This window comes from Gossypium hirsutum, chromosome D04 (genome assembly GCF_007990345.1).
Source record: "Gossypium hirsutum isolate 1008001.06 chromosome D04, Gossypium_hirsutum_v2.1, whole genome shotgun sequence".
NCBI lineage: Eukaryota > Viridiplantae > Streptophyta > Magnoliopsida > Malvales > Malvaceae > Gossypium > Gossypium hirsutum.
In genome coordinates, this window is record NC_053440.1 from 5262512 (window position 1) to 5279713 (window position 17202).

Sequence of the window (17202 nt, forward strand, 5' to 3'; positions counted from 1 at the left end):
GTGGGTGGGATTCGAAGCTGTTATCCATGGCGAGACACGTAACTTTAGCAAAGTCAGTCTTGTTGTGTATTTCGAATTACTTGATGCAAATTGCTTTGTTTCCTATTCATGCATGCAATGAAGTCGAAACATAGTGTTGGGGCTTTTGGAGATCAATGGGTGGGATGCAAAAGCCCACTCTTGTGAAATGGGATAATTGCTATCAGCCAATTGATTGTGGAAACCAATGTATCAAATCAATCCTTCCTTTTGAAACTAGAAAATAGCTTACTTATTGAAGAAACTGTTAACCCAATGTCCAGGTCTGCTTCGCAAATAAACAATAGATATAGAAGCCTAATTACCATTTAAGAAAAATCATGGAAACAGAATATTGTAGAACTCCATTTTCAAACTTTTTTTTGTTTTAGTACGAGCTATAGCAGAATTTCCCCTCCTTTAGCTATGGCAATTTGTAGAAAAAGCATTAACATTTTGCATTTCAGCTTTCTAGTATAGAGTTAGTATAGTTATAACAGCCATTCACAGTTAATAAAAATATGAACTTTAATCTCCATATATATACTTTTTAAGATTTAGATATCTGCACATTCACAGTGAATGTATGTGCTTTACTCTCTGAATCGCTTGCTTCACCCTGGTTGATGGTTCTTCATACAATATTGCAGGGTCATCAAACTCAGCTGCCAAACTTGGCTCACCAAGAAATGCTCGGAATGAGTCTGCCACCGAATACGAAAGTGAATCGAGGTTGTATCCTCCTTCCAGGAAAAATACACAGCGACCACCACATAAATCTTTGGCAAGCTGTTTGATATTAGATGCAAGCATGTAGTACGTTCCTGTTGTAAACTGTAAACTGGCTAGTGGATCCAATACATGACCATCATACCTGCACAAAGATCAATCCAAACCCTGCTCAAGACATAATCTTCTCCAAAATATAATAAACAAACAAACTTTCCTATTTACATCCCAATCCTATTCCACTGCCAATACTCTCTGGATTCATTATCTAACCAAACATCCTCGAGTGATTGAGAGCATACCCAGCAGAGACAAGGATTATATCTGGTTTGAACCTTTGAGCGCAGGGCACAATGACTTCATAAAAAACTGTTCTCATTGCAGTATCACCTGAGCCTCCAGGTAGTGGTAGATTAAGTGTTGCTCCTTCACCAGCTCCTATACCTATCTCATCAAATTTTCCAGTGCCAGGGTAGCTTCCATCCTATACCAACATTAGTGAAACTGGGATTTATTTATTAGCTACTAATATATTCTGTTAATAAGATTCTAAAAGATGCATTTGTCTAATATCAGAAGATGACTCGAGTGAAAAGTTAGTACAGCATGTACCCCTAATTCCAATTCTTACTGGTTTGAGCAGAAAAAGCAAAGCATGAGTACCAAATAGTTGGAATTGTTTTATACCAATAATGGTTAGAAAGATATAATATTGCAAAATGAAGAGTAAAAAAGATATTGATATGCATCAGAGAAGTTGTGTACCTGATGAGTTGAAAGAAAGAATATATCTGGATCATCCAAGAAGGCGTCATTGGTTCCGTTACCATGGTGAACATCAAAATCAATAATAAAGACCCGCTTCAATCCATGTACGCGCTGAGCATGACGAGCTGCAATAGCCACATTGCCAAAAACACAGAACCCCATTGGACCTTTTGGAATAGCATGATGTCCTGGAGGTCTTATCAAAGCAAACGCAGTAGGTGGATCCAGTTGGTTCTTTGATGCTGCAACCTGAATATGACATAAATATGTTTGGCATTTTAGAGATTCGGGAACAACTTCCCCATCTCACAATAAGAAAGAATTTGTTAGTCTGTAGAGCTAAGAGCAGTGTTTCAAATTGCTGTTTACCCCTAATTGCATCCTTCACTTTTTCGAATAATGTCATTTGAAATTGTTGTTTTCTACATTATTTTATTTTATTTTGAAGTATGGACAGTAATTCTAGGCCCATAGAAAAGTTACTCCTACATATATGGCTCATCTGTTCGAGGAAGAAAAACCACATTCCAAGAAGGCTTTTAGGCTCAGCATTAAATTTAATGCACTTTTAGCTATTTTAGGTTCCTAATATTACAAATGTTTTCCATAGCTTTAAAGAAACACAGGAGAATGGAACTTTCACTTTCTAGAAATGTAACAATTGCAAGTCAAAAGGGGAAGAGCTAACAAGAAGACAGAAAGATATAATCATTTAAGCGACTAACATTCTAAGTTGAGACATCACCACTGAATCAACTAAGGCAAGTCCTGCTCCAGCTGCAACTAGCGACTCATGGAATGTCTGTATCACAAAACGAAAAGACAATGTAAGACATATTGATCACATATTTAAGAACCTGAAGCAATATAAGCAAATTGCATGCCTTCAACCAATTATTTGTTCAATTTTCTTAATATGGAACTGTCAAATGTTTTGATCTAGTAATCACTTCTAACTGAAAAGTATCTGATATTCATTACAATGAGATTGTTACAATTGCTATTTGAATCCAATGTATAATGTAGAAGAGTGACCACTATGGACAGATGCATAATGGAGGAAAAGGGGACACTGCCTTTGAATTGGGAAAAAGTAGGGGCATTCGTGGTTATAAAAGGCATATGGTTAAATTCGTAAAGATACTAATCAAATTATGAAATAAAAACTAAAGAAATGCAAAGAAATAGTCAATAAGTTTATATACTTACTGTGGAAGTAGCGTATGTTGGTCCAGAACCTTCAATTAAAATAAGGCCTTTCTCAGAAGCCTGATCCATAGCCTATAACTTGAAGCATGTAACAAATGACGTTCCGTTTTCAAATAATAGATGTAAAGGAAAATATGAAGCACATGACCTAGAGGCCACCTTTTCAAGGCCAGACACATAAGCCTTTGCATGAACACTGGCAATGTCATCAACTGAAGCAAGATTGAAATTTTGAAGTTCAAGGATGTCTGAGCCACGAAACTGACATAAACAAGAAAAATGAACACAAAACGAAAATTCTCAAAATAATATCATTATAGAACTGTACTAAGCTTTTTACTGTCAATCAGTTCAGTTTTCTTCAAACAGCACATCTCTACTATTCATATTTCTTGTAAAATGACACCTCTCTTCCATCCACAGTTCTTACAGGATATATTTTTTCTTTTAGAGAAGCTGAGAGCAACCCTTGCTTCAGCTATTAGGGCAATGAATTACATTTAATTCATTGGAATTTGACCTTCCAATTCCAATTAAGATAAGGAGAAAGAATTAAAAGAAAAATCAAATAAGCCATAGACTATCAACGAATACTAACCTTCGTTGATAGGACAGTTCTGTCACCAGCAAAATCTCCTAGTAAGTTATTATTTGAAAAAATAAATTTGAATCAAACAACATGAAGAGGTTTTTCTTAACTAACTATAATTTCCTTTCAAACAACTAGTCTTTATTACCTATTGCCCTGAACATCAATTTGACTGACAGACTCAGGAGTGGTGATTTCATGGCAAAGCTATTTATAAGCCATTTCATAAAGAACTGCACATCTTTTTTGTTAACAGACATTCACAAATGTACTACCTTATCATGCTTTGTAATGGGCATAGAAGTTAAAGAATGCTATATCACAATACAATCGAGTAGTTCATATGACATTCCTAGATTCAAATTGCAGAGACTGAGATAACAGATAAATGTTCAAAGTATGAAACATGCATCAACAAGGAACGTTTGCAACTGAAAACAAATGACACAGAAACAAAACAGGGACAGAAATAATTCATTTCAGAACCTTTGTGGTAAGCTCCATCTTCTCTAGAGCTTTCACAATTGCAGGCACTCTAGCACTGGATTCTGGATGTGACTCCTATAGTAAGAAAACCATAATACAAGGAATATGCAAGCCTCAGAGGAAATGTATTATATTTAATAGATGAGAAATATGAGAATCAAATTAATCACTATCTTGCACTTTCAATGAAAGAAAAAACAACATAATTAGAAAAAAAAAAACTTCCCATGCTCAAGAACGAAGGATTTGACTGAAAAATATCCATTCCATATAAAACTATTTTTTGACTATTCCAAGTTAAATAAACATGAAAGTTCAAATGATCAGAAACAGGTAAAGGTAAAAGAGTTCCCTCCAATTTAAACAATCTTGTCCCAAAAACGGATGACTAAGTGAGCTTGATTTAAAAGGGGAAAAAATATATAAAATTGGAGATATACATTAAAAGGACTCCAGCATAGTTACAATAGCGCATGCCATAACAAAAATTTTGAAGATGAACTTGATTTAGCTCTTTAACTATGTAAAAAGGCAGAAGTTCAAGCATGAAATGCACAGAAATTCATGTCTTAAAACTAAACCAAGCTCTCTGTACCAAAAGATAAAAACTAAGTCAAGATTTCCTAAATACAAAAAACTTAGAGAACCAGAAATCACAGTACAAACTATACAAATAAGAAATTTATAAGCAGTAAACTCGCTCATCAGTATAAAGTCAACAACCACAACTACACCTTGTTATGACCCAGGGCAGCAGCCACAGCATAAATCACTCTCGCATCACTCAGCTGTTTTATGGATGGCAAAGTATCATTCTGCTCTGCGCTATAAGAACAAGAGACCGAAGTTTTGGTATTTTTCGAGACGCATTTCCTCCCTGATAATAAATGCTTATAGACCCTATGCCCCGAAAGCATGGTATTTACACTAAATCTACAATGATTCTTCCATTGTTGCACTTGGTTTCGAACCAAAAACATCATAGTTCCTACACCAATTGGAGCCAGCTTTGATAATTAGAACTACATAACCACCTTATTATTAGCACACTGATTCTGAATTTGGTTGAAACAAGATTCTTTTCTTTATATTCTTCCATGTCCAGTGCAAGGTCCAATAAACTAACCTTGTAGAGGTCATAATATTTTCAACAAAAAATATAGATAAGCTAAAATTAAAAAATAAACATAAAAAAAGGGGTACAATCCCAAAATATGCAGAGAAAATGAAAAGAAAACAAAGTTAATTATATCCTGTTTCAATGAGAATGCCATAATATTAGTAATACCCAAAGTTCCATACTGACCATGTATATATATAATCTATGGGTTCTTCTGAGAAAACTAAAGCTAAGGAAGGATCGAAGCTAGTAGGAACATAAAAGTTACCTGCAAAAGAGGGAGGGCGAAAGGTTTGAAGCTCCATTAGATGACTGAGCCCGAATATAATAAATAATTTTTTTATATTAAGTTTGAATTTATACTAATTACTCTTTATTTTATTTCTAATTATTATAATATAAATATAATAAATAATTTTTTTCCTAACCAAATAAGGCATAAGAGTTTTGAAGAAAAGGAACGGAAGTCTAGAATAGACCTGTCCATGGGCCGGGTCGGGCTGGGCCCGAAAAAAATTTCGGCCCGCCTCTTAGGCCCGGGCCAGGCCCGGCCCGAAATATGGGCCTAAAATTTTGCCCAGGCCCGGCTCGAGAAAAAATAATAAGCCTGTGCCCGGCCCGGCCCGATTTTTAATAAACACAAAAAAATATTTTAAAAATAAAAAAAATAAAAAAATATTTTTAAAGTGTTTTAAAATTAAAAAATAAAAATAAAAAATATATTTATTATATTCAGGCCGGGCTCGGGCCAAAAAAGTTGAGCCTGAGCCCGGCCCATTTTTTAAACGAGCCTCGTTTTTTTACCCAAACCCATATTTCGGGCCTATATTTTTACCTAAACCCTCCCATATTTCGGGCGGGCCGCCCGGCCCATGGACAGGTCTAGTCTAGAACACTTCCCTTTATTTTATTTTAATTGTTATCCAAATAAAAGTAAGGAGGATTAACTTACCTTGCTTTCATATCCTCCCTTCCACTTCTCTCCAAATCGAATGCTGTATAAATTATCTAAAAACATACAAATAATGTATGGTCGGCATGTAACAGACGACGGAAATGATTACATTTATTTGGAGTTTCCTATGTTTCGTTAAACAATATGCTCAAATTTTACTTTTCATTGGAGCTCAGCTGAGATTATTTTGACTAATAATGATAAAAATGATTCAAGAGGGACCACGTGCTTCAAGCATAGTCGACCATACATTAATTATTTTTGCTACCTCATAAAAATAACTTTTTGTTAGTCTGTTAGAGTAATTTATATAACAGTTGACAAGTTTAGTTTACCAATTCAGATCAAAACAAAATATTAGGTACTAAATTAGGAAAAAAGTGTCCAAATTTAAATACTAAACTGGACTAGAAAAATATTGAATATCAAATTAAAAAAAGTGTCGAGTTTAAGTATCAACTGACCCTAAAAATCTAAATATCAAATTAAGCGAAAGTGTCGAGAAACTAAAAAGTTGTAGTAAACCTTTGTATTTAAGAATTGAATTTTTAAAATTATAATTTATAATAAAGGGGGGAGGCACCGGAAGCAAAATTTAGCTAAGGTGGATATATACTTATGGCTTTAGTTCTTGATGCCATTAATATACTTCAGTTCTCCACCACCATTCCAACTTCCTAGTTTGGTTATGCGTTAAAAATTCAAGCAACTACTGTACCACATTAACATGTTTTTTGATAAACAGCTTTTGGATTTTTCATCATTTATGGGATAATCATCACTGAGCCCAAGATAGAAGTTTTGCCCAGAAAATCAAAGAATATTTTATTATAATGGATTGTGAAAGGAAATCCCTACAGCTGTCTTTAATTGTTTTTCTTTATCAGTAAATCAAGTCTGATAAAGCTTAGACAGTACATTTAGGCATTTAGGCTAAACTAAAGCAAGACCATGAAAACATTGGTTTTAGAATTGTTTATGGGTTGGGTCGGGTCCGGATTGAACTCAACAAAAAATTTAGGTCAGTTTATTAGACCTGGATTTCGCCCAAAAAATGAGTTTAAAATTTTGTCAAAGTCCGATTCGAATAAAAATGTTAAAATTCGGGTCAGTCCGGCTATATTAATTTTTTACATATATTTTTTAAATATATATAATATCAGAATTACATAAATATTTCTCAACAAATTGAAAATAAAATTTAAAAAATATGTATACTTAAATAACACTAAGATAGATGTAACTTAACAAGTAAATGTCTCTAAAATAATAACAAAATTAACAATAAAACAAGTGCTATATAATATCCAAACAATAGTAACAAAATAATAGTAACATAATAGTGAAATGATAACAAAATAATGAGAAAACAACAAAAAAATAGCAATTCTTATTTGTCTTTTTGTGAATTCGGGTTGGGCCGAGCCTGGAACAAAAATGTCTTACACGAGGCCTGACCCGTTTTTTCTAAATAGACATTTTTTTGTCCAAGCCCATTTTTCGAGTCTATATTTTTTCTCAAACCCTCTCACTTTTCAGACGAACCTTTAGGTCCACCCATGAACATTTCTAATTAGTTTCATGTAAGAAAGATTAACAAAATAAACTAATATTTGTTTAGAGTGTGGTAAAAACTGCTGTCAAGATTCATGCGCAAAGGAACATAATTAAGGTTTGCAAAACAACTAAGGTTCGCAGAATAATCTATATCTAATTCTTAAAATATTATGAAAAATCTATTTATTTGAAGCTTAATCACCCACTAATATAATCAAGTAAATTATAGTTATGAAGATAATTTTATAATTTTAAGGACTAGATTATTGAGCACTTAAATTCTTTAAAATTTTATCTCGTAGACGCACTTCAATCTAAATTGATGTAATTGATTTGTATCGTTAACTATAAAAAAAACTTAAATAGAAATAGAAATCTTCGTTCTTATTTATTCAATCTTGTAATCAAAGAGTGTATTTTTACTCTAAAAACTTTCTCGAGTCTTTCTTCTTTTTTGTTTGCTTCACTTGACATCAATGGCATAGAGAATTTTCTTTGATATGCTCAAATTTCAAGGGCAAATTTGAAGGGAATTCACCGTCTAAGGGTGGGTTTGGATGGGCGATTGGGTGCGGTGATGTGCGTTTAGCTTACTTTTTGTCTCACGCTACAGTATCGCTACAGTATCCAATCTCACCGCCACCACTGTTTTTACACTAACCGCAGCTAAACGCACCGCCTATCCAAACTCACCCTGATGAGGCTATATGGCTTGCTAGGCTAAAGTCTAACCCATGACCTTTCCATTTGACATTTAGATGATGCGAGGTCAAACTTTGTCTTTCCCTTTTTCTCTCCCAATATTATAATGATAAAAAAATATTTCTTTTGTTGACAATCCAAAAATCAAGTTTCGAACATTATTATTATTTTCTCTCTCAATTTGTAATATATACTAAAAACATATATCTTTTTCAAGCCTCTCAACATCTTGTTCTCAAAATTTGGGATTATTTTTAAAAGTATTATTATATTTCACATTTTATTCATATAAATTTTGTATACAATTTTTTTAATAAATTAATATTAATGTAAAAAATTAAAATAATTTTATTCCAGTCTTTTTCTATTATTGTCCTAAATAAAGATAAGTTAATCACCTTATTCTTAAAAATTTATCCATTACTCTTATGTATAAAATTTTCGAACTATGCCAACCGCCTATAATAGTAAATTTATTATGTTATAAATATAAGAGTTTAGGTTCAATACTAAGTATACATTTCGATCCTCACTTATGATTGTCACATTGTTGGTATATGCATGCATATTTTACTAAATGACTTATTACTTACCTTGTTTAGCTCAACATGTGCTAATAAAGAAAGTTTGATGACATACAAAATAATATAATACTGAACCCTACATCTACATATTAGAGCTAGATTCAAAAAATTTTCTTACTGGTTTTTTCTTCACATTATTATTTTCTTCCAGATTGGCCAAGATTGTTGACAGCCTACCCACCAACCAACCCAATTATAGCCATTCAATCCACCATGTTCATGCCTTATACTTACCAATCATGCAATTCATTTTGCTACCATAAAATTTGCACTTCTATTCTAGGCAAGTTTACTTGTACGGATTAAAATCAAGCAAAAGTTAACAATATGAAAGAAGGTTCTTTTTGGAGAGGAAGAAGAGTTTGGAGTTTTAACTCAATTAATTAACATTGTTTTGTGCTGATTTTGAGGAAGGAAGAGTTTTAAGCCGTGGTGGCTCATTGGCTCCTTACCTGCATCGCATTATAGAATGAGTTAAATTTAGCATGAAATCAAAGGCTAAGCAGCTAAACAATGAGAATATTAAATTGCTCAACCACATATCGCTTTACATGCATGCATGTCTTGCGGTGTTAGTATTATTTTACACAAAACTCTTAACAATCTCAAAGTTTTGTCCTTAATATATTAAATTTATCTCACACTCAGTGATAAGTTATAAAAGTAATTTATTTTAATCTCATTTTTAATGCATTTTTGGATGATTAATTATGCAAATTAGTGAATTGATGTTCCTAATATTTTAAATTCATGTTTCTATACTTAAAAGAGCATTTGGGAGCGAAAAGAGTGAAAAACGAGCCAAAATCGGACAAAAAGAGTTCTTTTCAGGATCCACACGGCCTGGACATTTCCACATGGGCTGGACACACGCCCGTGTGAGCCACACGGGCTAGCCACACGCCCATGTGTTAGCCCGTGTCGATATCGCACCCTACTTTCCAAATACGCAGAAAACCCAATTTTTAGGCTTTTTGAGCATTCTAAAGTCTATAAATACCAATTAAAAGAATACATGAGGGGGTAATCAAAGAAGATCGAAGAAAGCACTCGAAAAACACCATCGGAATCAACTCGGAAGCGGATCTCCTTCAAGATCGAAGATCTCCTTTTAATTTCTTTCGAAATTTTATTGAGTTTCTTTATGTCTTGTGGTTATTCTGACTTTGAGATGTGTTCATTTAGGATTATGAACTAAATTCCCTAGATACCTAGGGAGGATGAAGCCTATGATGAATCCTTTTATTTAATAGGACAACATAAATCTACCGAATTAGAGTCAAATCTAATAGGGGAATTCATAGATCAAGTTAATGTGACAATAGGGGTGTTACTTAGAAAGAATTTCAATTAATCAACCTAGAGTTAGTTGTTCTTACTCTCGAAAGAGATATTAACATAATTTAGGAATTTCTACGGATCAAGACACAAGTGAATAAATCGTTTAATTTAGATTCATAATAATAGATGAAGTCTAGGTGGATTCTTTCCTGGGTATTGTCTATCTCATTGGTTATCTTTGATTATTTCTTTGTTTCATTCTCTGTTGCGTTTTTAGTTAAATTAGTTTAGTAAATTTTAGATTAAAACACAATCACTCCAATTTGTCGGCTAAATAATAAGAAGACGGCAATTACTAGTACTTTTAGTCATCGTGGATACGATATTCTCTACTTACCATAATTATACTACTGTTCGATAGGCGCGCTTGCCTTTATCATAGTTATAGTTAGTTTAGTGACCACCACTCAGTTTAATTATGTAGATTGCCTTGCCCAAAACATCTCACCAATTCAATTACTTTGACTTCAATTTTGAGAGAAAATTCATCTCATTAAAGCAGACCCATTCTTGACATTTTTGGGTCCTAGGCAAAACAATAAATTAAGATTTTTTTTCAATGGGACCCCTTAAAGTTGGTAAAATTTTTATTTTTTTACTTTTAAAAATTAAAATTTTTTTAGACCCCTTAAAAATTAGAAAACAATATTTTAAACTCTTTTCAGCCTTGAGGCCTGTACGGCCGCACCTCCAAATGACCCTCAAGCTAAACCTGCGTCAAAGGCGAACTTGCTTATGTACGTTGCCTTGTCCAAAAACACCTCACCAGCAAATTGAATCTTTTTTCCGTCAAATCCAATCACAACTTGACAAAATGTCCCATGAATCTACTACCAACGTTCTATGGTAGAACAACCGTCCATTAAAATTCATTGCCGGCTCACCACTAACATTTTCGTCTATATAAGTTCCCTTTCACCACCAAGAATGGGATAAATCTCTTCCTTTCACTTAACTATCAAAACATTCTTAGAAACTTACCACTTGATCTCTCCTCTCTTACCAACTCTTAATATTATAGTGTGAGACCATCAAACCTCAAACACCATATTAACCATGTACAAAAAAATCTCTAGTCTAAAAATAAATATTAAAGAAGAGCTTAAAATTCAATTTTTGTAAACACCCAATATCAATTATAACATTCATTTTCCTTTCCTAATATAAAAAATCATGAGAAAGAATAAATTAATAATTAGAACAATATTTTTGAGTACATAAACAAAAAAAATGAATATAAATATAAAAATTATTAACAACATAAAATCTAACGAAATTACAATTTTATATAATCCTTCTTAATAAAATTATAATTTCATATCGTTCTTATCCTATCCTACTGATAGTTTCTTTTTTCTTGGGGGAACCATCGCATTTCTGGCTGTACACAGATGACGAAGGTTGGCGGTTCACGGGCGAAACCTGTGGGAATAGAGCAAAGCCGAAAAGCAGGTGGTGATAGTTGATAGGTGGAGAAAGTGGGGCCTTCTTCACTTACAATAATATTTTGCTTTTAGCAACAACACTTCACGAGTGCTGCCATCCTATTTATCTCCGATCCTTCTCACGTACTAGAAAATTATTTATTATTTTAAATTAAATAAAAATAAAAAAGGTACAAGACAAGTTAATTTGGTCGGTCCCTATGAAAACTCACCACGAAATTAGAGCCCAACAATGTGGAAAATTCAGATATTTTCTCTTCTTCTCAGCCACTAAAAATATTCACTCCTATTTTTCTTTTATCATTAGTCCCTATACTATTAGTTTATTCATTTTAATTCCGCTTTTAAATTTTGAAATATCAATTTTAATTTAACGACAGCCTTAAATTCATTAAGGCTTTGTTTGTTTTAACGTAAAAGTATTTATAGAAAATATTTTCAGTCTTTTTCGATATTTGCTTTATGTAAAATAAGATGGTTAACGTAAAATTATCCCTTTATTCTTATAAAATATCTTCCAAACTGATAAAGCTATACTCACTGTTACATTTTCTACTACATTCTTCACTTATCAAATATTTTATTATAAACTTTCATTATTTTTCAATTTAGTCCCTTTTTGTCATAAAAGTTCAATATTCACTAATTAATCATATTATAAACCAATTTTCTTTCTTGTTACACTTTAATCACATAATTTATCTCAATATATTGTTTCACATCTCAAATTTCTATGTATTTCAGTTCTATTATTTCATCCACATATTTTCTCAAGTTTAACAATTTAGTCCTTGTCATCATAAAATTCCATATTTTCCACAATTTCACTTTTACAATATTTTATCCATATTTCACCATCTCAGAACTCATTCATTAAATTTTTATCATAATTTCCTTATTAACATATTAAATTGTTTCACACTTGAACTTTTGTACATTTTTAAATTTAGTCCCTATTGCCATGTAATTTATTTTTCACCATATAAGCACTTTAATCAAATAATTCATTATAATATCTTATTTCGCATAACAATTTTTCATGCATATCACTTCTCTTGTTTCAATTATAAATTTCACAAAGTTTACAATTTAATCCTTAACATCATGAAGATTCATTATTTACTATAATTTCGCCTTAACATCACTTTGTAATCAATTCACTACTTATCATAAATCTCAAATGTATGTTTGTTTCATTGTTAATGAAATATTTTCAGAAAATCTATCAAACAACAGAAAATATTTTACACAAATTCATCAAAACACCAAAAAATATTAGCTTCCCTAAAAAAGTAAGTCATTTTCTAGAAACCATATTCCGGAAGCCATTTTTAGTGAAACAAACGGAGCCTAAGTTTTATCATTTCCAAAATGTTGTGCAACAAACATATTTCACATGAGTAATATTTTGCTAACTTGTTATTTTCACATATTACTTACAAAAACAATCCAATTAATAGATTTAAGAATTATTGTTTACATCAAGACTAAAATTTTAAAATTCGAACAATATAAAAATTAAAAATAACCAAATTGAAAAATATGAATTAAATTTAAAACTTTACATATAGTACTGGAACTTAACTAAATAAATTTAATTACAAATTTCAAAATTTAAAAAGATATATATATATATATATATATCTCAAAACCCACACCTTCTTAACAGAAAATTTAGAAGTTTGTCAACTTTATTTTTCAAATCATTGCAATTGTTTTGTTTTCTTTCCTATGATAGTGATAAAAAAAAACTCTTTCTTAAGGATAAGAGTATATGAAACTGTGATTTCACGTCATCTTTATCCATTTCCAATAAGAGGATGTTAAATCAGTTTTTCCTCTTAATTTTTAACTTTTTCGCTTAAAATCAAGAGTAAAAATTTAATTTATCATTCTCCTATTGAAGAAAGATAAATATAACATGAAATCATAGTTTCGTACAGCCCTTCCTCCTTTTATGCTCATTCATTTTTCTTATCTTATCTGATAAAATATTGGGTGAGCAAAGATGATTTGACTTGAACAAAGAATTTTGAGGCATCTATAATTTTAGTTTAATTAGAGCCACAAGTTAGATAATTCATGGGGACCCCTTTTGAATTAATTTGGTCTACACCTCCCCTTCCCTTGCTAGCTTTTTCAATGATTGTAGTGTAATAGTATTTCAAAATCTACGTACAAAGTCCATTGTTTACTTTGTTAAAGCCGTTACCCAACACAGTAGACCACAGCTCGTGAAGCTACGAATTCCCATGCCAACACACACAAATGGGTCACGTGAACCCTCATTCAACATTAAAATTCCATCATTTATGTATTTACATTTACACATTTGTATCCTATAAATACTATTTTTGCATACGTAAAAATATTATGTAAGTAATTACAATTAATATGGTAAAACTTGAATAATAAATATAACTAATACAATTCGAACCCAGATTACACTTGAGACACTGAACACCCTTAACTTACATATGATTAGCTAATTTATTGTAGCTTAAATAGTTGGAATCGTTTCATTTAACAGGCAAATAGGGAAATAATTAGGTTGAATTAAATGTAACTGTTTGAGTTTTTTTAAGTTACGATATGTCGGGCCACTTAAATATGAAATGATAAAAAAAACAATCATTGAAATGTACTTAATTTGCATTCTAGTATAGGGATCTATACAATATTTTCCCCATATATATTTTTATCATATTAAAATTACAGGTTAACGTAACTTTTAGTCTATGAACTTAACAATTATGTCTATTTCGGTATATGTAATTTTTAGTCCATTTTGGTACATGAACTTGATAACTAGGTCTATTCTTGTATTCAAACTTCACAAAAATAAAAGTTCAATGATATGATACTATAAAATTATGTCATGTTATTACTTAAAAATTTAAAAAATATACATCAAATTTTAATGAAATTCAAATTTAAGTACTAAAATGAATATAATCGCAATATTTAGATACTAAAATAAGAAAAAATAATTTCAAGGCTAAAAGTTATATTATGTCAAATTATTGTCGTAAAAGAGTGGATGATATTGCCAGACAAGTGTAGTTTCACTTTTGTTAAGTAAATTGAGACCATAACCTTTGGATTATAAAAAGAAACTCTGAAATTAATAATAAAAAAAGAGAGAGAATATTTTAGTACTTATTTCAGTACAAGTTGAAATAGACAAAGCTGTGGTAGTAAACTAAAAAGAGCGAAAGAAAGAAAGAAAGAAAGAAAAAACAAAAAGCAGGGAGAGCTTTCTTCAATGAAGAAACAAGGCTGTGAGATTGAAGCTGTTGGCATCAATTACAAGATCTATAGACAAAAGAGACAGAACCCTTTTAAAATCTTCAAAAAAAACCAGCAAGAAGTGGCTGATCAAGAACTAAAACAACAACAGCCATCATCCCAGTTTCAAGATGCATGTCCTGGGATCAGACATGTCCTAAAGGATGTAAACTGCAAAGCCAAACCATGGGAAATCCTCGCCATTGTTGGTCCAAGTGGAGCAGGGAAATCTTCCTTGCTTGAAATCCTTGCTGGGAAATTCACCCCACAAAGTGGTTCCATTCTCGTCAACCAAAGCCCCATCGATAAAGCTCAGTTCAGGAAAATCTCTGGCTATGTTACCCAAGCTGACAATCTTTTTCCCCTCCTTACAGTTGAAGAAACCCTCATGTTTAGTGCCAAGTTACGTTTAAGGCTTCCTCAAGCTCAGTTGAGTAGTAGGGTTAAGTCCTTGATCCAGGAACTTGGACTAGAGCATGTAGCCATGGCTCGAGTTGGTGATGATCGGGTTCGTGGGATATCTGGTGGTGAAAGACGACGGGTTTCTCTAGGTGTAGATGTGATTCATGATCCCAAAGTGTTGATTCTTGATGAACCAACTTCAGGTCTTGATAGTACGTCTGCACTTCAAATTATTGATATGCTCAAGGTCATGGCTGAAACCAGGGGAAGAACGATAATTCTCAGTATTCACCAGCCTGGTTTTCGGATTGTTAAGTTATTCAGTTCGATGCTTTTGATGGCTGATGGCTCGGTTTTACATCATGGAACAGTGGACCAGCTTGGTGCAAATTTGAGGGGAATGGGATTACAGCTTCCTCTTCATGTCAATATCGTTGAATTTGCTATCGAATCTATTGAAACCATTCAACAGCAACGAAAAGGACAGCTTCAAGTGCAAGAACAAGGATTTTCAGCCCCACCACCACAAAAGACAGGTGAAGAAGGTGAGAGCAGAAGTGGTAAGTTCACCCTTCAACAGCTTTTTCAACAATCCAAGGTCGTTGATGAAGAAACAATGAATGTTGGGATTGATTTCCCTAGAGATTTCGCCAATTCAAGGTTGAAAGAAACCATGATTCTCACCCATAGGTTCTCCAAAAACATATTCAGAACCAAGGAGTTGTTTGCTTGTAGGACAATCCAAATGCTGATTTCAGGGCTTGTTTTAGGCTCTATCTTTCACAATGCCAAAGATGATCTCAGCGGAGCAGAAGAAAAAGTGGGTCTATTTGCATTTATATTAACATTCTTGCTTTCATGCACCACAGAAGCATTACCAATCTTTTTACAAGAAAGGGAGATTCTAATGAAAGAAACCTCGTCTGGAAGCTATAGAGTTTCATCCTACGCCATTGCTAACGGGCTTGTATATCTACCCTTCCTTCTCATCCTAGCCGTTTTATTCTCAACACCATTGTACTGGTTGGTAGGACTAAACCCAAATTTCATGGCATTCATGCACTTCCTGCTACTCATTTGGTTAATTCTCTACACAGCAAATTCAGTCGTAGTATGTTTCAGTGCTCTAGTACCAAACTTCATAGTCGGAAACTCAGTGATATCCGGCGTGATGGGGTCATTTTTTCTCTTCTCGGGATACTTCATATCAAAACATGGGATTCCAAAGTACTGGATTTTCATGCATTACATATCATTGTTCAAGTATCCATTCGAAGGGTTTCTAATAAACGAGTTCTCAAAATCAGGGAAGTGCCTGGAATACATGTTGGGAAGCTGCTTGGTGACGGGAGAGGCAGTGTTAAGAGAAGAAGGGTATGGGGAAGAAAGCAGGTGGAGGAATGTGCTGATAATGGTGTGCTTCATCTTGGTTTACAGGTTCGTTTCTTATGTCATTCTTAGATGTAGATGCTCACAGAGGGGCCTGAGGGCATCACTTTCATGACCTCTAATTAATTCTCTCTCACTCACGTGAATGTCGACAACATGGTTCACATGATTTTGGAACTACATAAGATAGAAAGGCCAAAAGGACAAAAACAAAACTGTTTGTATTGTAATTTGTAACAGAATATTATTATAAGGAAAATAAATGTATTAATCTACCTGCAAATTGTTCTAACATGACCTCCTCTCCTTGTCTTGTTCTTCTCTTCTTTTATGAGGCTTGTTTATGGTATTCGTCTATTTATTTTACTTTTTTTTCAAGCCACGAAATATATAAACTTTTGTTGAATTTTGTTTTGTGAGATATGGGATTTTGTGTGTTTGATGTTAAAATTGTAATCTTTTTCATAAAATTCATGTTTGATGCTTTTTAATACCTAGAAGGATAAAAAAATAAGTAAATATAAAGGTAAATCCATTGTAGAGTAACTTGTAGGAGTTAAATTGCATGTTGTTTCTTTTACTTAAAAAATGAGTAAATTAATTCATATATGATAGATCAA

General features: G+C 32.7%; 2 protein-coding genes across 2 annotated transcripts; one reads left to right on the forward strand and one right to left on the reverse strand.

Moving 5' to 3' along the window:
• Positions 1 to 451: 451 nt before the first annotated feature.
• LOC107935785 (histone deacetylase 14) lies at positions 452 to 5246 on the reverse strand. The gene is made up of 9 exons (XM_016868407.2): positions 5188 to 5246; positions 4534 to 4787; positions 3800 to 3874; positions 2884 to 2985; positions 2725 to 2796; positions 2261 to 2317; positions 1513 to 1764; positions 1050 to 1231; positions 452 to 892 (listed from the first exon to the last, which is right to left on the reverse strand). Exons 1-9 carry the CDS (start codon positions 5222 to 5224, stop codon positions 592 to 594), a joined length of 1332 nt encoding a protein of 443 aa, XP_016723896.1. The 5' UTR covers positions 5225 to 5246; the 3' UTR covers positions 452 to 591.
• A 9359-nt stretch (positions 5247 to 14605) lies between these two features.
• LOC107935811 (ABC transporter G family member 5) lies at positions 14606 to 16857 on the forward strand. The gene has a single exon (XM_016868431.2). The coding sequence runs from the start codon at positions 14769 to 14771 to the stop codon at positions 16695 to 16697; it is 1929 nt and encodes a 642-aa protein (XP_016723920.2). The 5' UTR covers positions 14606 to 14768; the 3' UTR covers positions 16698 to 16857.
• Positions 16858 to 17202: the final 345 nt, after the last annotated feature.